The sequence below is a fragment of the Lissotriton helveticus genome, chromosome 9 (assembly GCF_964261635.1).
Source record: "Lissotriton helveticus chromosome 9, aLisHel1.1, whole genome shotgun sequence".
NCBI lineage: Eukaryota > Metazoa > Chordata > Amphibia > Caudata > Salamandridae > Lissotriton > Lissotriton helveticus.
In genome coordinates, this window is record NC_136070.1 from 396,213,932 (window position 1) to 396,231,834 (window position 17,903).

General features: G+C 48.4%; 1 protein-coding gene across 2 annotated transcripts in view; it reads right to left on the bottom strand.

Annotated features, from left to right (window-relative positions):
• CCDC85C (coiled-coil domain containing 85C) overlaps positions 1-16,813 on the bottom strand; it is a 335,280-nt gene extending 318,467 nt beyond the window's left edge. For both annotated transcript variants that reach the window (XM_078660143.1, XM_078660142.1), the window contains exon 1: positions 15,175-16,813. In XM_078660143.1, the coding sequence (XP_078516269.1) occupies positions 15,175-15,880 (706 nt within the window). In that variant the 5' untranslated portion in view covers positions 15,881-16,813. The remainder of the gene's footprint in view (positions 1-15,174) is intronic.
• Positions 16,814-17,903: the final 1,090 nt, after the last annotated feature.

The window sequence follows — 17,903 nt, forward strand, 5'->3', positions numbered from 1 at the left end:
AGTTTACATGGAGCCTATTAAAGCCTTCACCAAATTAAACAATGATGTCTAAAGGGAGGAGAGGTGGTCTTGTGATATCTAACCTGTCCCAATAACATCGCCTTTTTACTTCTCAAAATAATGGACTGGATATTATTTGGACTGTATTGGCCGATATATTCCTTGCCAATGTAAAAGTCCAAATAAACGTAAATAAATCTTAGTTTAGTATTGTCACCGGTCTTCACCTCCAGCCATTAACTCCACCACCCCAACCAGTGCAATGCAAGGCGTACCCTCCCTCCACAAACGCTTGCGGGTTGCACCACTGCACAGCAAACTTGGCTCCCTGTTCGGTGTCCATCCCACGGCCCTATGGTCCTTCACCGCCTCTGTTCATCGTATCCTGAGTCCACAGCATCCCTTTGTGCCCTCCGCCAGCCCCACCTGCCCATGGCATTTCACTTGCCCCCCCCCCCTTAAAACTTATGCTAATTGCCCACAAGTCACCACAGCTGTCTACGTGACATTCGGCGGCCCAGCATTACATAGGGGCGTGTTTAGCTTTTCAATATTAATGCCCATCTTTATCCCCTCGTCTTACACAGGGTGGCCTGAGGCGTAGCTACCACTGGTGCAATGCACCGAGGGCCAGGGAGCTCAGTCTGGACTGTACCAGCCGATGTAGTTTCCTAGGATGCCTGATCCGATTTTTTTTTTAAAGACACAGGGGCAGATTTACAAGCCCCTTGCGCCACTTTTGCGTCACTTTCCCCATCTTAAAAATGACGCAAAAGTGGCGCAAGGGGCTTGTAAATCTGCCCCACAGTGCATTGGGGTTGGGGGGGGGAGAGTACAGAGGGAGCGAAGGATAAGGGAGCAATAAAGAAGAGAGGAAAGAGATGGAAGAAAAACAAGAAGGTGACAGAACGGGGAGGAGAGCAGGAAAAGGTGACGGCACGGGAGAAGGAAATAAGGTAGAACGAGAAAGAGAAATGAGATAAGGATGAGCAAAATGGGCAAGAGTAAAGGAAGAGAGAGGAACCAGGAAGAAAGATAGAAGGGAGGAAAGATAGGAAGGTGAGTGAGACAGAAGAGTGGTAAGAGGGAGACGGAGGACGTGGAAAGAGAGGAGAGATGATGGATGAATATATTGAGAGGGGTGGGGATAGCTAGGAGATAAGGACATACGAGTACAACAAGAAACTTGGAAACCCGTAAATTACATTCGTGTAGCAGGTGCAGTGACACTTGCGCCCAGAGGTGCGACGGGAGCGCAGCACCTCACGTAAACCGGTATTTTAATAGCGGGTGTGAAGGGGGTGGGGCTAGTTTCATTGCTGGCACTAGGGCCCGTGACCTCCCAGGCTACGCCACTGGTGGCCTCAAGTGCTCAACACATCTAGTTTTGAGTGGGAAACCCCTTCTTGGGCTCCACAGAGCGTGCGTGTCTCTACTCATGAAACGTCAAACCCCGCTTTGGCCAGATGCCACTTTAAACTCCAGATAACACTTGCTGCGTTCTCTCATGCACACCTGTCGTCTTCCCACACACTGCACGGCCGCCATTACCTCCGAGTACAGCTGTTCCCTTCCGCTTTTGAACAGTACCCTGGTAGAACCGTGCCCGCCCCTCCACGCCACCCCCCTGCACAGACGTCTCTTGGAACCTGAATGAATCTGCAGTATGGCCACGAAGGGAACATTTTCTGCGTGATCGGCGCTTTAAATGGAAATGCAGAAGTGACGGCACTTCACGATTCAGAGCAGCTGTTCGCTCCCGAGAAGTGCTGGTATTCAGGCATTACATGTATTGCAGTGGTGCTGAGAAGTGCAGGTACTCTAACTTTCGGATTGGAGCAGTGTAGCAGGTAGTCTGTACCGCAGGGTACCTGCCCATTTAAAGCACTGTGAGAATCTGTGTGTGATGGGAAGCGTTTTCAAATAAAGTTCGATCCGTCGACCTTTCAATACTGGCCATCTCGCACTCACCAACATATCCTACTCCCGTGGCCTTAAATAACAACATGGGCCAGGATCCAAGCTCAAGTAAACCCCCTCGAATGGGAACAGGATGCCCTCCAAGTATGAATGGTTTGGTTTACACCATTGGTCAAGGTATGCTACAGACTGAAGAACATCTTTAGGTCCAACATACACAAAATCAATGAAACTTTAATTCAAAAAGGGCACTCAAGATGCTATTATACATAATGTGCAGAAGGTGGGAGCTGAACTTTGACCCCAAGCACATAATGCACCATGAAAACTCTCATTAACAACGAGCACCAGACTGAGCAAAACTAGAGAGGAATGAGGAAGCTCTCGGCCACCAATCACTCCTCAGTCTCTGAGAGATATTTGCACTTCACCAAGTCCACCACCAGCATTTATGAACACTGTCAACACAGTTTGAACATTTCCGGACTCAAAACCATCAGAAGAAATATATCAAAGTAATTCTAAGCGGCAAAGAACAAACAAGCATTTACAATGCAATGGTTTTGCCTTTGTTAAAGTTAGAGCTATTGGCATTGCTCTTGACATTATTTTTATTTATGTTTTTTTTTTAACATAAATGGCATTGTCATTTACAATAGCAAATTCAACCACTCATCTAACCCATCTGAACACCCAGCCACTGATCCACCCGCTCATCTATCTACGCATGCGCTTGCCAATCTCTTCATTCACCCATCCAGCTGCCCACTTGACCATTCCGGTACCCACTCATCTATCAAAGCAGGCGCCCGCCGACCTCATCATACATCCGCTCCCTCGTCCCTCCCTCCAGCTGCCCACCTACTCATCCATCCACTCATCCTTCCACCTATTCATCCATCCGCTCACACATCCATCCGCCCACTCATCAATCTGCTCATCCTTCCACCCGCTCATCCATCCTCTCACTCATCCATCTGCTCATCCTTCCACCTACTCATCCATCCACTCATCCTTCCACCTACTCATCCATCCATCCACCCACTCATCCATCCGCTCATCCTTCCACCTACTCATCCATCCGCCCACTCATCCATCCGCCCACTCATCCATCCGCCCACTCATCCATCCGCCCACTCATCCATCCGCCCACTCATCCATCCGCCCACTCATCCATCCGCCCACTCATCCATCCGCCCACTCATCCATCCGCCCACTCATCCATCCGCCCACTCATCCATCCGCCCACTCATCCATCCGCCCACTCATCCATCCGCCCACTCATCCATCCGCCCACTTCTAGGATGGTCAAACAGTTTGGAAAATGTTTGCAAAAACTCACACACTCCTGAGCTTGTATTTTCTCACTGCATGTTGCACGGACGGCCCTCGCAATGCTCCTTTCCTGCGGTGGTAAATGCGCCATTCTGGCAGATTTTCCACTATTGTAAGAGCAATTTATGATCGAGTTTTCTATTGCAATGGCATTTTTTGGGTGCCCACGGTCTGCTTGTTTGACTCTGGCCTTCTAGGTGCCTTCATAACCTGGTCACAACAGCATCTCTGGGTCTCAGCAGCCCTTTAATACTCTAGTGTGCAATGTATCGATGCAGCGCCTGCTCACGCCCTGTGCACTGACGATGATTCAATGCAGTGCCTGCCCACGTTGCTGTGCACATGCAGGGCCTGTCTAGCCCCTGACCTTACATGCCATTGTGTACAGCTTTACAATGTATCAATGCATTGCCTGCCCACACCCCTGTGCACTACCTTCGCATGCTATTGTGCTCTGCCTGACAATGTATCATTGCAGTGCCTCCTCACGGCCCTGTGCACTGCCTTTCCATGCCAATGCAGTGCCTGACATGTATCAATGCAGTGCCTGTCTATCCCCCTGTACCCTGCCTTTACATGCCACTGTGCACTGCCTGATAATGAATCCATCCAGCGCCTGCCTACGCCCCTGTGCACTGTCTTTCTATGCCCCATGCTCTGCCAGTCCGTGCCTCCGTGCCGTACCTGGCCATGCCCCATGCTGTGCCAGTCTGTGCCCCCATGCTGTGCGTGTCCCGTGTTGTGCCAGTGCGTGGCCGAATGCTGTGTCAGTCCGTGCCCCGCGCAGTATCCGGCCATGCCCCCATGCTGTGCCTGTCTGTGCTCCCATGCTGTACCGGTCTGTGCCCCGTGCAGTATCCGGTCATGCCCCTTGCTGTGCCTGTCCGTGCCCCTGCGTGCCCCCATGCTGTACCGGTCCATGCCCCCATGCTGTACCGGTCCGTGCCCCCTGCGGTGCCAGTCCGTGCCCCCGTGTTGTGCCAGTCCGTGCCCCCATGCTGACAGTTCATGCCCCCGTGCAGTATCCAGTCATGCCCCCATGCCGTGCCTGTCTGTGCCCCCTGCGGTGCTCGGGCAGCAGGGCACAGTGTGAGGGGCAGGAACCGAGAACTAGGAAGAGAGTGAGGGGCGAAGGAGGGGAGAGTGTGCAGAGCGCCAGGACTGACAGTGAGGAAGGGGCAGACAGGCGGCAGCAAGCAAGAAGGGAGAGCGAGCAACAAGAAGAGAAGGAAAACGACAGCGCAAGGGTGAGAGGGGCGGGCAGAGAGGGAGTGGCGGAGGGCGGGGAAAGAGAGAGAGGGGCACCGAGGGGAGAAAGAGACAGATAAGAAAAGCATTAAAAAAGAGGAGCGGGAGGGCCTTGGCGAAGGAGAGGAGCGGCCACAGAGAGACAGGGTGAGGGAAGGGTTAAGACTAAGAGAGTGCGAGGGGACGAGTGAGCCACGGAGAAACACCGAGGCAGACAGAGAAGACAGAGCACGGCGTGTGTATGAGAGAGACAGAGAGACTCGGAGAGCTGCTCTCAGACGGGGGAGTGCGGGGGTCCCACAGCCCCCATCCCTGCGGCCCGGGGCGGAGCTGAAGCCAGCGCCGGAGGAGGACAGAGGGAGTAGTATTCTGAAATGTGGTGTTGATTTAAAGACTTCTCTGTTCCTATTCTCCGGCGAGCCCTGCCAATTACAGAAATCTAACTGGGCCAGAGCCAACTCCAAAACAGGGCCAGGAATGCGCTTGGAGGAATGTGATGTCAGCACCACATCTGAGGCGCCGTGGCGGGGGTGAAGATCGGAGGTTGCGTGTAACTAAACAGCACTCATGTAAACAACTCTCAGTCACACCTCAATCCCGTTCCTCCGAACCACTGCTCATCTAACCCAAACCGCACTCATCGAAGCCACTCTCGGCCAAGTCACACTCATGTAAAGCACTCTCAGCTGAACCACAATCGCATTTATCCTTCTCCTGTAACCAGCACTTAATTAAATTACAAACATCTCCTTTGAATCGCTGCTACATTCTCAGCCATACCCCTGTCATCCATACCCCTCTCATTTGAGATACTTTCAATTCAGCCGCAGACCAGGCACTCGTCTAATCCAAACTGCACCAATCTAAATTACTGCCCATAAGGCCCCCTTGGATAGTCCTCAGCCAAGCCCCCTATTTACATTGCTGGAATCAAAGTGCGACCACGAGGGGGGAGAGCGGGAGGGGGGACGGCGGGAGGAGGGACACGGAGAACTTTAAAACTCACCGGACTGCTTAGGCTTTCATTACCAGGCTCCGGGAGGAAGACAAGACCACACGGAGAGCGGGAGGGGGGACGGTGGGAGGAGGGACACGGAGAACTTTAAAACTCACCGGACTGCTCCCAGGAGGCGGACTTTACCCGAAGGCATCGAACACGGACAGTGGGCGGGCGGGAGAGAGACGGCTAAAAAAAACAAGTCAGGTCCCGGGCCGCGCTGTGATTGGCTGACGTCACGGGGGTGTCCCGGGCCGGCAGCCAATCACAGCGCGGCCCGGGAATGACGTCACGGGGGTGTCCCGGGCCGGCAGCCAATCGCAGCGCGGCCCGGGACAAAGGGGCGGGGCTTAAAAAAGCACCAGAAACACCCCCGAATCACGTTTTCAAAAGAAAGCGCGATTGACAGCCTCTGTCTCCCAATGGCTAGCCTCAATTTATGGAGCTAGCCAATGATAGACAGAGGCGGGTCATCACCCGACATAGAACTCAAGAGGTTTTGCTAGCGCATGCGTACTTCGTACGCATTGCTAGGCAAAACCTAAAAATGAACGCAATTTTCCTTAAGTAAATGCACCAGACTGCAGATGTTGTGGGGTCGATGGTTAATTAGTTGTCAAGAAAGGAATTTACTCCTGAAAAAAGGTCCGCCACTCACCGGTGACCACCACCGTATGCAACACGGACCACGAGGTCAATAAAACGATGATTCAAAACTCAGCGGGCAAACCAGGAGTAATGAGGCGCAATCCATATCGCCCAAGAATCAGCACGGTCTGACCACACTAGATAATCATTTGAGAAAGAGGACTGGTACACAGAGATAGAAGTCATGGTAGGACGTGTAAGGGTTATACATACACGTCGTGACCAAATGAGACCTTTATTGACATTTGGGAACTGTTTCTAGATGAGACAGTGAGTGAACGTGGGAAATCGGTAAGGACTAGTGAAAGGAAGTAATTCCCACAATGTTATCATAAGCTTCCTTTATTTCATCCAAACATCAACTCTCCCGGCAGCAACTGCTGTCCCAGGAGTTCCACATAGAACACTACCACGAGCGCGCTCGTGGAGACAACATTAAAGCTACAGTACATCCCAACACATCCCCCTTCCCTCAATTGATTACAATAAACAAAATGAATAATCACAACTAACCCACCCCCTCCCTAAACAAACAAAATACATGTCTGAGTGAATAATTAATAATTTAAGCAGAAACAAATACATGACTGAATTACAACGTATGACCAATGACTGTTTAGTATGTGACAAAATCTCGAAATTTCCCAGGAACTACTTTGCGCCTGGTGGAACATCGTTTATTAATTGTACCATTTGATTCAGCATTTGGGTTTTCAGCAGGCAAAACCCTCGGACTGGCACCCGGAGACATTGAACCTGAGTCAGAGGTGGATGATTCGCTAGGCTTTAAACCAAATTTGCTCTTTATAAACTCCACCTTATGCTTAGGAACAATAGAAACACGAGATTTGTTCCAAATTTTGCCATTTTCCAGAATTACTACATGGTCCTTAACTTCTTTGACTAGGACAGGAGGGGAAAAACGAGCCAATCCTTTACGCAAAAGTACAGGTCTCCTGATCCTCACCCAGTCCCCCGGCTGCACTGGAGATGACCTATAGCTACCCTGAGCATAATTAGCTTGAGTACATGCTCTGACATCCGCTACCCTGCCTAGCTTGACTACATCAACGTCTTTCCTTGACATCCAATCCTTGTTCAATTCCGAACCTGCTACTCTACCTCTGAGTAAGGTAAAAGGTGAGACACCCGTGCTGGAATTGGGAGTAACCCTCAATGCCCACAACATGTCAGAAATTACTTTCCTACAATTCAAACCATTGATGCTGGCTAGTTGTAACTGATCCTTGATCACACGGTTCAACCGTTCGACTAATCCATTACTTGAAGGATGATACAAAGAGGTGAGAATGTGCTTGATCCCATGGGACTTGAAAAAACTGTCCATTTCACTCGACACCAGTTGGGTGCCATTATCAGACACTAACTCCTCAGGCCAACCTTCCCGCAAAAAAATGTCATTGAAGAAATTAATAACAGCAGCAGAATTCATGCACTCAACAAATTTAACCTCTGGCCACTTTGACATGTAGTCAATCAAAACTAGTGCATACTTCGGAGTCACCCCAAGATTGTAAAATCGACCAGCCACATCAAACGCCAACTTATGCCAAGGCAATTCCTTAACTTGTATAGGAGTCACCGGAGAGGGACTTGTAACTTGGGACTTATCACTAAGAACACAAGCACTACAATCACGAACACAGTGCTCGATCGCTTTGTCCACTCCAGGCCACCAAAAATCTTCACGTACCCTTCTTTTCATTGCACGAATGCCCAAATGACCAACGTGAGCCAAATCCAAAACCTTTTTGCAAAGAGCATCCGGAACCACCAATAAACCACCCCTACGTAAAACACCATCAATTAAAGATAACTCATCACAAATCCTCCTGAAAGGTACTAACTCTGAAGGCAAGGATTTGTCGTCGGGCCAACCATTGATCAAGTAGTCCATTACACAGCACAAATTCTTATCTTCAGATACAGCCAATTTCCAATCAGTCTCTGACAGCGTAATCCCAGCTTCAGATAAAGAACTCACTGCACACACCATTTCTAAATCCTCACTACAGTGCTCCAAGTCGTCATGAGGGAGAGGCAACCTGGACAAACAATCAGCCACATTGTTCCTTATCCCAGGGACATATTCTAGATGATAATCAAATTCACTAAGCCTGTATTGCCATTTGGCAATGCGAGGAGAAGCCCTCCCGCCGCCTTTGGTAGTGAAGAGATCAACAAGAGGCTTGTGGTCAGTCTTGAGTACGATGTGATTTCCCCAAAGAAAATTCCTGAAATGTTGTACACCCCACCATAGAGCCAACGCCTCTTTTTCAATGGTTGAATATGTGCTTTCCGCTCCACGTAGAGTTCTGGAGGCAAAAGCAATAACTTCTACATTACCATCCAATCTCTTCTGTGACAGCACTGCCCCAAGACCCACATTACTGGCATCGGTAATTACAATACATTGGTCATTGATGTTGAAGAGTTTGAGAGGGCGTGTTTGTACAATTGCATTTTTCAGTAATGTAAAATCGTTAGCACACTCTTGTGACCAATCATACTTGACATTTTTCTTTAGTAAATTCCTTAAAGACACAGTTCTGTCAGAAAAATTACGAACAAATTTGGCGTAATATTCAACTAGCCCCAAAAAAGAAAGTAATTCATCCTTGTTCGATGGTTCTGGTGCATTCTGAATGGCGTCTAACAATTTCATTTTGGGTTCCACTCCCTTAGCCGAGATGTGGTGACCCAAATAATCCACACTATCCCTGAAAAATTTGCACTTGTCTTTTCTTAACGTCAAACCAAATTTTCTTAAAATCTGTAAAACTGTTCCTACTCTATTGTTATGTTCATCCACAGACTTCCCATAAATGAGAATGTCATCCTGAAAGAAGACGACTCCCGCAGTATCTTTAAAAAGGTTACCCATAAGGCGTTGAAAAACTGCGGAGGCCGACGCCAGTCCGAATGGCATTCTCAAATAACGGAATTCACCCTCCGGAGTCACAAAAGACGTAAGGTGTCTTGAATCCTTGCTCAACACAACCTGATGATATGCTGAAAAGATATCCAGGGTGGTAAAATACTTGGCGCCTTCCAATGTTGATAGCATCTCATTAATATTCGGTAACGGTTGCCTATCAACCCAAATGCAAGCATTCAAGTCACGCAAATCCACACACATCCTAAGGGACTTATCAGCCTTTCGTGCTAAAACTATGGGAGACAACCATTCTGACGCCTCTATCGGTTCAATCACACCCAAAAGACGCAATCTCTCCAGTTCGTTCTTCAATTCATTTCGCATACTAAGTGGTACTTTACGAACCTTGTGTGCCACCGCTTTAGCTCCCTCTTTCAAAATAATTTGGTGCTGAAAACCCTTGAGTTTACCCAACTTGTCGCAAAAAACTTCCGGAAACTCTTGCACCCATTCACCATCACAAGAAACACTCAGGGAATGCACAGGCTCAATATCAGGCAAAGAGGCATAATACTGCTTAGCCTCGCGTCTAGACAAAACCATTTCTTTATGGTTAGGATCAAGGATCATACTCAGCTCACCCTGTTCGTGCCAACCTAGCAAATTGGTACCGTCTTTGACAACATAAATAATGGAAGACGTAACATCACCTTTGAACTCAAGCTCACCCCTAAACTTTCCTAATACTTCCACTCTTTTGCCCCCATAAGCAAACATTTTAATAAAGGATTGGGACAAAAAGATATTTCCTATCATGTCTAGATCTTTAACATTTACTATGGAAAAAGGAGAACCAGAATCTGCTAGAAATTTGATACACACACCATTCATGCTAATAGAACAAATTGGAGATTTTCTTCTTCGAGCTCCATCAATAGATGCTATTTCAACAACACCATCTGCATCCATGGGAGAAGAAGATAATATTAATAACTCATATCGCTCATCTTCATCATCAACATACAAACGCTCATCAATGCTCTTCACCATGTGTGAAGATCCTTTCTGTACACTAGTGGCCTTGCACAAGCGTGCCAGATGACCTTTCTTGCCACATTTGAAACAAGATTGATTGATTGCAAAGCAAAATTTAAAGTTTCCTAAATGAGATCTACTACCACAGCGATAACAAGACAATCCTTGTACATCATTCCTGGACTTGTTAGCAGGAGGTGGAGGACGAAAGGCATTAGGATTCGATGTTCTGCGTTCTGAATTTTTGACTGCTGCTTTAGTGGTAATGATATTGATGTCAGAAGATTCTGCTGGTGCAGGAACTGCAACAGTAGATGCAGGAGTACTCATTTCCTTTAAACAGAACTGGGAATGTTCGACAGATTTGGCTAAAGTCAAAGCAGTTTCTAAATCAGGGTCACCAGAAGACAAAAGTTTTTCACGCACTTTCCTGTCATTTGTGCGTTCAATGAGTTGATCCCTGATTATTTCATCCCTAAATTCCCTGTAGTTGCAATTGACTGCCAGGATCCTCAAAGCAGCAACGAAATCGTCGATGGACTCTCCAGGCATTTGCGCACGTTGCAAGAACTTATGACGTTCCAAGACAGTGTTCCGTTTGGGACTAAACCTTTTGTCCAGCGTTTTGACCAGAGAAGCATATTTATCCAAAACCTGTGCATCGCCATCATCACTTGAGATTGATATTCTCACTTCTTCAAGAGGTAAGGTTTCAAGAATGGACCTTCCTTCAGGCCCCAAATTGTATACTAGTAGCGCCTTCTTCTTTTTAGATGTGAAGACATCACCATCAATGGCTTCAATGTAAGCGTCAAACGTAGATTTCCATTGTTTCCAGGGCATGGGAGGAGGCCCAGGAGACTGTAAAAAGGGAGGTGGTGAGGCTACTTTTTCCATTTGCGTGGGGAGCTGCTGCCACAAAACCTCACTAGAAATGTATTATATTCACAATATTAGTGAATTGGTTTTAAATTGTATTGTAAAGTCTTGATATATCCAATATCCAAGATTATTTCCTTTTTTTTCCCAAAACTTTTGAAAGTGTCCTTGAGCTGTGTATTTCCTTCTCTTGGCTTTAACAGAGTGTTGAAAATGTCACTTAATCTATATTTTTTTCTTTCTGCTGCAGTAAAAAATTGCACAATAGCTGATCAAGAAATGCGCATCATAATGCACTTGGAACTTCAGCATTGAGAAGCGTCATAGTGCGCTGTAGATTTCAGTGCAAGCACACGTCACAAAGGTGTCTACAGTCAGAGATGAAGGAATGCAGAAACGCGAATGCTGATGCGCGTCAGAACAGTATTGACGTGCAGGAGCTCGAGATTGCAAGGCTCGCGCTTAAGCGTTCCAGTCCATTTTTTATGCGATTGAAAGTCGCGCTGGCGCTACAATGTTGCAAAGAAGTTGAAAGGCTTAAAGGCTAATAAACATTAAAGCTACAGTACATCCCAACAACTAGGATGGTAATACTCCCGCTCATAGGACACAGAGAAGACCCCTGTTTATAAGGTCCCAAAGGTGAGATCAATAATTGATGTAAAGGGAAGGAGAAGGAGGCTGATGACGTGAACTAGGGATTATGGAAGCATTATGAGTGAACACGCTCTTTAATTTACAAAGGCATGGTCTACAAATGCTCTTTTGACGGTCTATGTAAAAAATCCATATGAATAAGATACCAAACATGTAACAATGCGATGAATGGGGTGGTGGTATAAGATATATAATGAAGATCTTTCAGAATGCAAACTCATTTTGTTAGAAAATAAAAAAGTTTTAAAAAGTAAGAGAACAGGTAGATTCTCACCAATGTACAGCTGTGAAGAATGAATTTATTATCAGAGGAGCAGAGAAAGCAACTTCAAGGCCATCTGTGATCACACATGTATGATATTGTGTGCACGCAATATGCTCTCGTATACATGTGAATTATAAAAATAGTTTCTTGGCAAGGTAGGAGCTCTGATGTTCATGCATTGACATTTAAGCGAAAAAAAACATAGGGGTAGAACCAAGCATGCCATATTTGCCTCGGACTGTGAGACTACATTTCCCACACACAAAACAACCAACTTAATGTGCGGCTTGAGGTGCAGGGCTGGTATAGCACCAGCAAAAGTTGGGAGAAGCCATCAACATTTTACAGTGGTGGTCTGTGCACAGGGTGTACGTTCCATGGGAGGCGATCATTTTCAAGGGGTCTTTTGAAGGAGATCAAATATGCAGTGGAACATTGGGAGGAACCCAATATGGAGTGTTAGATTGTCCTAAAATCTGGGAGCAATGTTAATAAACTTTCCATGCCTCTGTGATTAAAAATTAGAGGGCAGTCCGCATTGTTGAGAATTCGAATACTGCCTCCGAGCACAGGCAACTCATTCGGTGCACATTCAGTTTTAAGCTGTTGTAGCCCATTGATATTACGATGACCCCCAAACCTCTGCTAGGTCAAAGCAATACCTTTGGGTGCCACTTCACTTTTAGGTGCACCCTGCTGCTATTGGGGTGGATACAAAAAGGCGAGACTAATGGAAAAAGAATGTGAAAACGATTGCAGTATGTAAGGGGAGATTTGTGGCTCCTCACTGGAAAAGTGCTTAGGTTGTGAAAAGGAATGCTGGTTACGATTACAAGTGCGTAGGACAATTGTAATCCCTGTGCAAAATATCCGTGTGCACAAGGATCGCAATTAAAAGAGCAAAACGTACTGCACCCGGTAATTACTGGGGTTGATAAAGCCTGCAACCCTGATAAATTTCAGCAGATCAAACCTGATGACATTTAGTGGGGGTGAGCAGGGGCCTGGTAAATACTTGGATGGACTTGCATGTTATGTCCTATGTTCAGGGGAAACATCACTATATGTAGAATGTATCACACCTAATAAATTCCAATCCCAAGGGAACAGGATTTTATTGTGTGAGATCAATACCATATTCCCCTGCCAAACACTCAAACTCAGGGTCTTTGCTTATCTGAACCACTTGAAGGAAGGTAAATGAAGCTCTGGTATTAGAGTATGAATTCTGAGTGAGGACCTGAAGGACAGGCATCATCAGGCTGTTCAAGTCAGAGTGAACCAAAATGACATCCTACATTGTGAAACGGGATGTCTGTGTCGTACTTGGTCAGACATAGGATAGGCAGGTGATGATACGTGGTGGCATTCTAGCAAGAGTTGAAGCTGCATTGCTACAAACACTTCAGGATCTAGGAGGACAGACTGGGCCAGGAATGGAGATGCAGCTACCACATTCTGTGTGGTCCACGAAGCTTTTTTCAGGACAGTGATAGGTTGGAGTTCTAAAAGGCTTTGAAAACGAGTTCGTAATCAGTGATATAGTTGTTGGGCCTGAACAAAAATGGCACATCCCATTCGACTGGCAGATGGACTAATGTTGCTCAGTACTCGGGAAGGGTCAATGGTACACTGGAGGGGGGTGGGCGCAGGGATTTGTAGGGTTACAGGTAGAAAGGAAGCATGGCGGGAGTGGTAGAAGCATGAGTACTGGGTGGAGAGACTCAAGGAATATCCTTTTTCATACATGTAACCTTTCCTTGAAGTAGACTCGTAGAGATCCTAGAGGGGTGGGGGCGGGAGGGAGACATAGGGGATACATTATGGGGCTAGATATGTGGGAGCCCTGGCAGCTCCTTTGGTTTACCAACTTTCAAATGCAGATGCCAAAATAATTTGTTGGGCTGTAAACAGGCTTGCCGCAAGTGGCTTGAGGGAAAGTGAGGGTGCTGTTCACTGGGCACGGAATTGTAATTTTGCTATACGACTATTAGCGATTGATCTTACTACAAAACACACCAAAGCAAAGCTGAATACCAGTGTTTACAACCGAGGGTACTGATTAACCACACATGTGGTAGGTACAACTACCAGTGACTCAAGCAACCCACCCCTCCACTCATTCGTGACAATGAATAGACTTTGTCCTATAGAGCAGCGTTCCGCGAAAGTTAGATTAGTCAACAATTGCATGCTGGTGAACACTGTGCTTGACATATGGAGACTCCTGCGGTATTTGCTAAACAGTGCAGACTGAATCATCTGTTGGCAGGGGGCCGTTCACTGCTGAGCAGCATTCAGTTACAATTATGCGATTTATGTGACAACTAGTTATACTGGCACATTACACGACAGCCGGTCTGTGTTTCACATAAGCCCAATCATCAACTTGACATAGGTCCATACACCATGCAGCAAGGTGTGATGAAAGTCATACTACTTTAAGACATGTCTAATGAACTCACAACTAGATTGTAATAGGAAGATTAGAAACAAGTTTTTATTTAGTGATGTCAGGCTTCCCTGTATTTTTGTATACTAGGTCCAGCAACATTACACTACAGTTGCTCTGCAAATTCAAGTACAACATACACCTGCAGAACTATACTGCAATAAGAAAATTTGAATGTCAGGCTTCTGTGTATTCTTGTACACTGCTACCGCCAGCATTTCACCACAGTTGCTCTGTGTATCCAAGTATGACAATCGGTGAACATCCTTCACAACGCATGCATTACTCCGCATGCCATTACCCTGCATTTTTTACACTGCAAAAACTTTTACAACGAAGGACTTTACACCGCATCTGCAATACATATTCATGAATTCTTATTCCCCGCAAACTGTTACAACGCATTCCCCAAAGTAACGCCCCCTTGGAGTTAGAATAGTGATTGCGTTGGAATGGGGAATGTGTTGTAGCGGATTGAATAGTAATTGCGTTGTAGAAGTGTTTGCAGTGTTAAAATGCAGGTAAATGGCATACGGAGTAAAAGCATGGAGGGTAAAGTGTGCTATTCATTACAAACACACCTGCACAACTAGACTGTAATAAGAAAATTAGAGACAAGTTTATATACAGTAATATCAGACTTTTGTGTATTCTTGTACACTGGTACAACCAGCATTACACCACAGTTGCTCTGCTATTCAGGTACCACACTCACACACCTGTGCTGCATCACAGCTTCGCACCACATCTCCCAGACACACACCAGGAGACGTCCCTGGGAGGATACATCACCTGAACGAGAAGACCACAAACTAAGTGAAAAGTTGTCGCACACTCACCGTTGAGCCCGTTGGGGATGCTGCGGTGGTGGAGGGGCGCAGACAGGTCGTCCATGGACCTCCGGACGACCCCGGCCTTGGTCTCCACCACCTTGGGGTGCAGGTGCTGATGATGGTGGTGGTGGTGCTGATGGTCCGGGCTGCCGGCGCTGCCCGCGCTGGACGTGCTGCTGCCGTCGCCCACGTCGCGCGCGCCCCCGCCGAGGCTGGCCTGGCTGTCGATGGAGCTGCGGGAGCCGGCGGCGCCGCGCTCCTCGTCCAGCATCAGCAGCAGCTCCTTGAGCTCCAGGTTGTCCCGCAGCAGCGCCTGCTGGCCGGCCTCCAGCTCGGAGAGCTTGCGCTGGTAGGCGGCCACCTCCTGCCAGACGGCGGCGGCCGTGTGGCGCCCGAAGCGCTGCCACTCGCGGCACAGGCGCCGGCCCTTCTGCCGGTCGTCGTCCAGGAAGCAGCAGAGCTCGCGCAGCTCGCGGTTGTCGTCCTGCAGCTTCTGGTTCACCTCCTTCAGGCCGCGGGTCTCCAGCAGGTGCAGCTGCAGCCGGCGGTTCACCTCCTTCATCAGGCCGCCCTGCTCCAGCATCAGGCTCATCTTGTCGGCCTCGGCGCGGCGCAGCCGCCGGAGCAGCTCCTCCTTGCTCCACCGCAGCGCCTCCTCGTCCGGCACCTTGCTCAGGTCCTCCGGGGGCGCTTCCAGGGAGCCCGTGGCCATGGCGAGCTCTTCCACTAACAACAAACTATTGGAGAAATAATAAAAAGTGCACACTCGTTCCCACAGATGGTCACCAGCTGGTCGCGGACTCCTTCCTGGCACGGGGAGGGTGGCAGAGATGGACCAAATGCCCACTCATGGCCGAGTGGCACTTTCGGGGCAACCTGTCCGCATCTCTCTATTTCAGGTGCAGAGAAGTGACAGAACTGGGCGCACTCTGGAGAATGGGGTGAACTAGGCTTGCTCCTGGACCAGGAGGCGCCTTGAAGCCAAGGAAGGAGGCGCCTTGAAGCCAAGGAAGTAGCCGCTGGAGGCGCCTTGAAGCCAAGGAAGTAGGCGCTATTTCCGGATCGCCAGTGCAGCTGATCACAGCCTCCGCTTCTCAATCCCTCTGGTTTCGAGTTGGTGACCCAGGAGGGAGGCGCCGGGATCTGCTGAGCCGACAAGACCAGCTCTCGGATCGGAGTGCCCGTGCGGCTCAGTGATCTCCGGGGCACTCGCCGCAGCTCTGCCCCGGTCCTGTTGGTGCAGAGAGCAGCAGTTGGATGCAAGGCAGGTAGACCGAGAAAGGGTCTGAAGCAGCCTCTTTCCCAGGTGGGAAGTGACCCCCGCCGCTCGCTGATTTCACGTGAAGCTGATCTGGCGCTCCCCGGTGCCTCAGCATGAAGGTGGCTGTCAGCCCGGCTTCGGAAATCTCTGGCCACTTTTGAAGAGAAGGGAAGCAGGCAGGAGGCGGGCGCGTTCCGGAGAGAGGCAGTGCGTGGGGGCGAGGGCAGAGGCGGCGTCTTGCCCCTACAGGAGCCTGTGGTGTCCGTTCAAAGCCGCAGCAGCAGCCGTCAGAACTCCCCTCCGCGGCCCCTCAGATCACACTGTTGAGCACGGGGAGCCGAGCCTCTCCCAGCTGTGGGCAGGCTCTGTTCAGGTCGGGATCGCCCTCCCTCCTCCCCGTGCCTCCCCCCTCCTCCTCTGCTCACGTTACTCCAGAGGATTAGAGGGCCAGCGGCCAATCAGGGCCGGGGAAACAGTTTTCAAAGCAGGTAGTGGAAAGGTGGGGGCCCGCACTCCTCCGAGCAGCGGGGGCCCAGTGTGAGGAGTTCAATGAGAGTATCTCATCATTCGACTCTCAGAATAGGGTACGGCACCCTGAGTTTAGGGACCCGCATCTCACTCGGGAATCTCTCTCTGCTGTCAGTGTCACGCAGAAGCCGCAGCTCTTCAGCCCTGATTGGCGGGTTCTGTTTGTTTTTACGCATTACCCAATGTTTGTTTTTCTAGTGGGTCTCGTCTGTCTTGCAATTAAGTATCTTCGTGGGAAGTCATACTTTCCCCTTCGTATTCCATCAACCAACTACCATACCCAGACAGCGCCCCCACCGGTGTCTTCTTAAATATTTCCCGGGGTGTGCAAGAGAAATGTTGCCCCCCCCCCCCCCCTTGGAACAACTTTGAATTGTACTACTTATTTTCTGCTAATTTAGGCCTGCACGATCATGCCAAACAATGTTCAATTATACAGGGGCAGAAAAACCTTTAAAGGTGAAGTTCGGCAGAGAGAGTTTCTGATTGAGAAACTGATAAAGATGAGATAGGGTGGGAGAAAGACCACTTTATCAGGGTACCCTTGGAAGGTGGGGGACCTGGGCAATTGCCCACTTTTCCCATGCCTTATAATGTCTCTGGCTTCCACCATTCCTTACGTTTCCAGATCATGTTTGCTCCATTGCTTCCAGTGAATGAATGGAACTTTACAAGTATAGGTACTCACATTTCAGGAGTACCTTATGCCATTGAGAAGTGCTGGTACTTTACAATTTGAAGAATTGTACTGCTGCTGAGAAGTGCAGATACTCTCCCTTTCAAATGAAAGTAGTGCAAGTACTACGTAACTGCCATTGACAGCACTGATTGGTTCCCCAAGTTAATTACTCATATGTGGGTATGTTAGCATAAATCTGTGCACATTTTTTATTCTTCGAGTAGTATGCAAGTTTCAGAAATTACAGCAATGCAATATTTGCACACT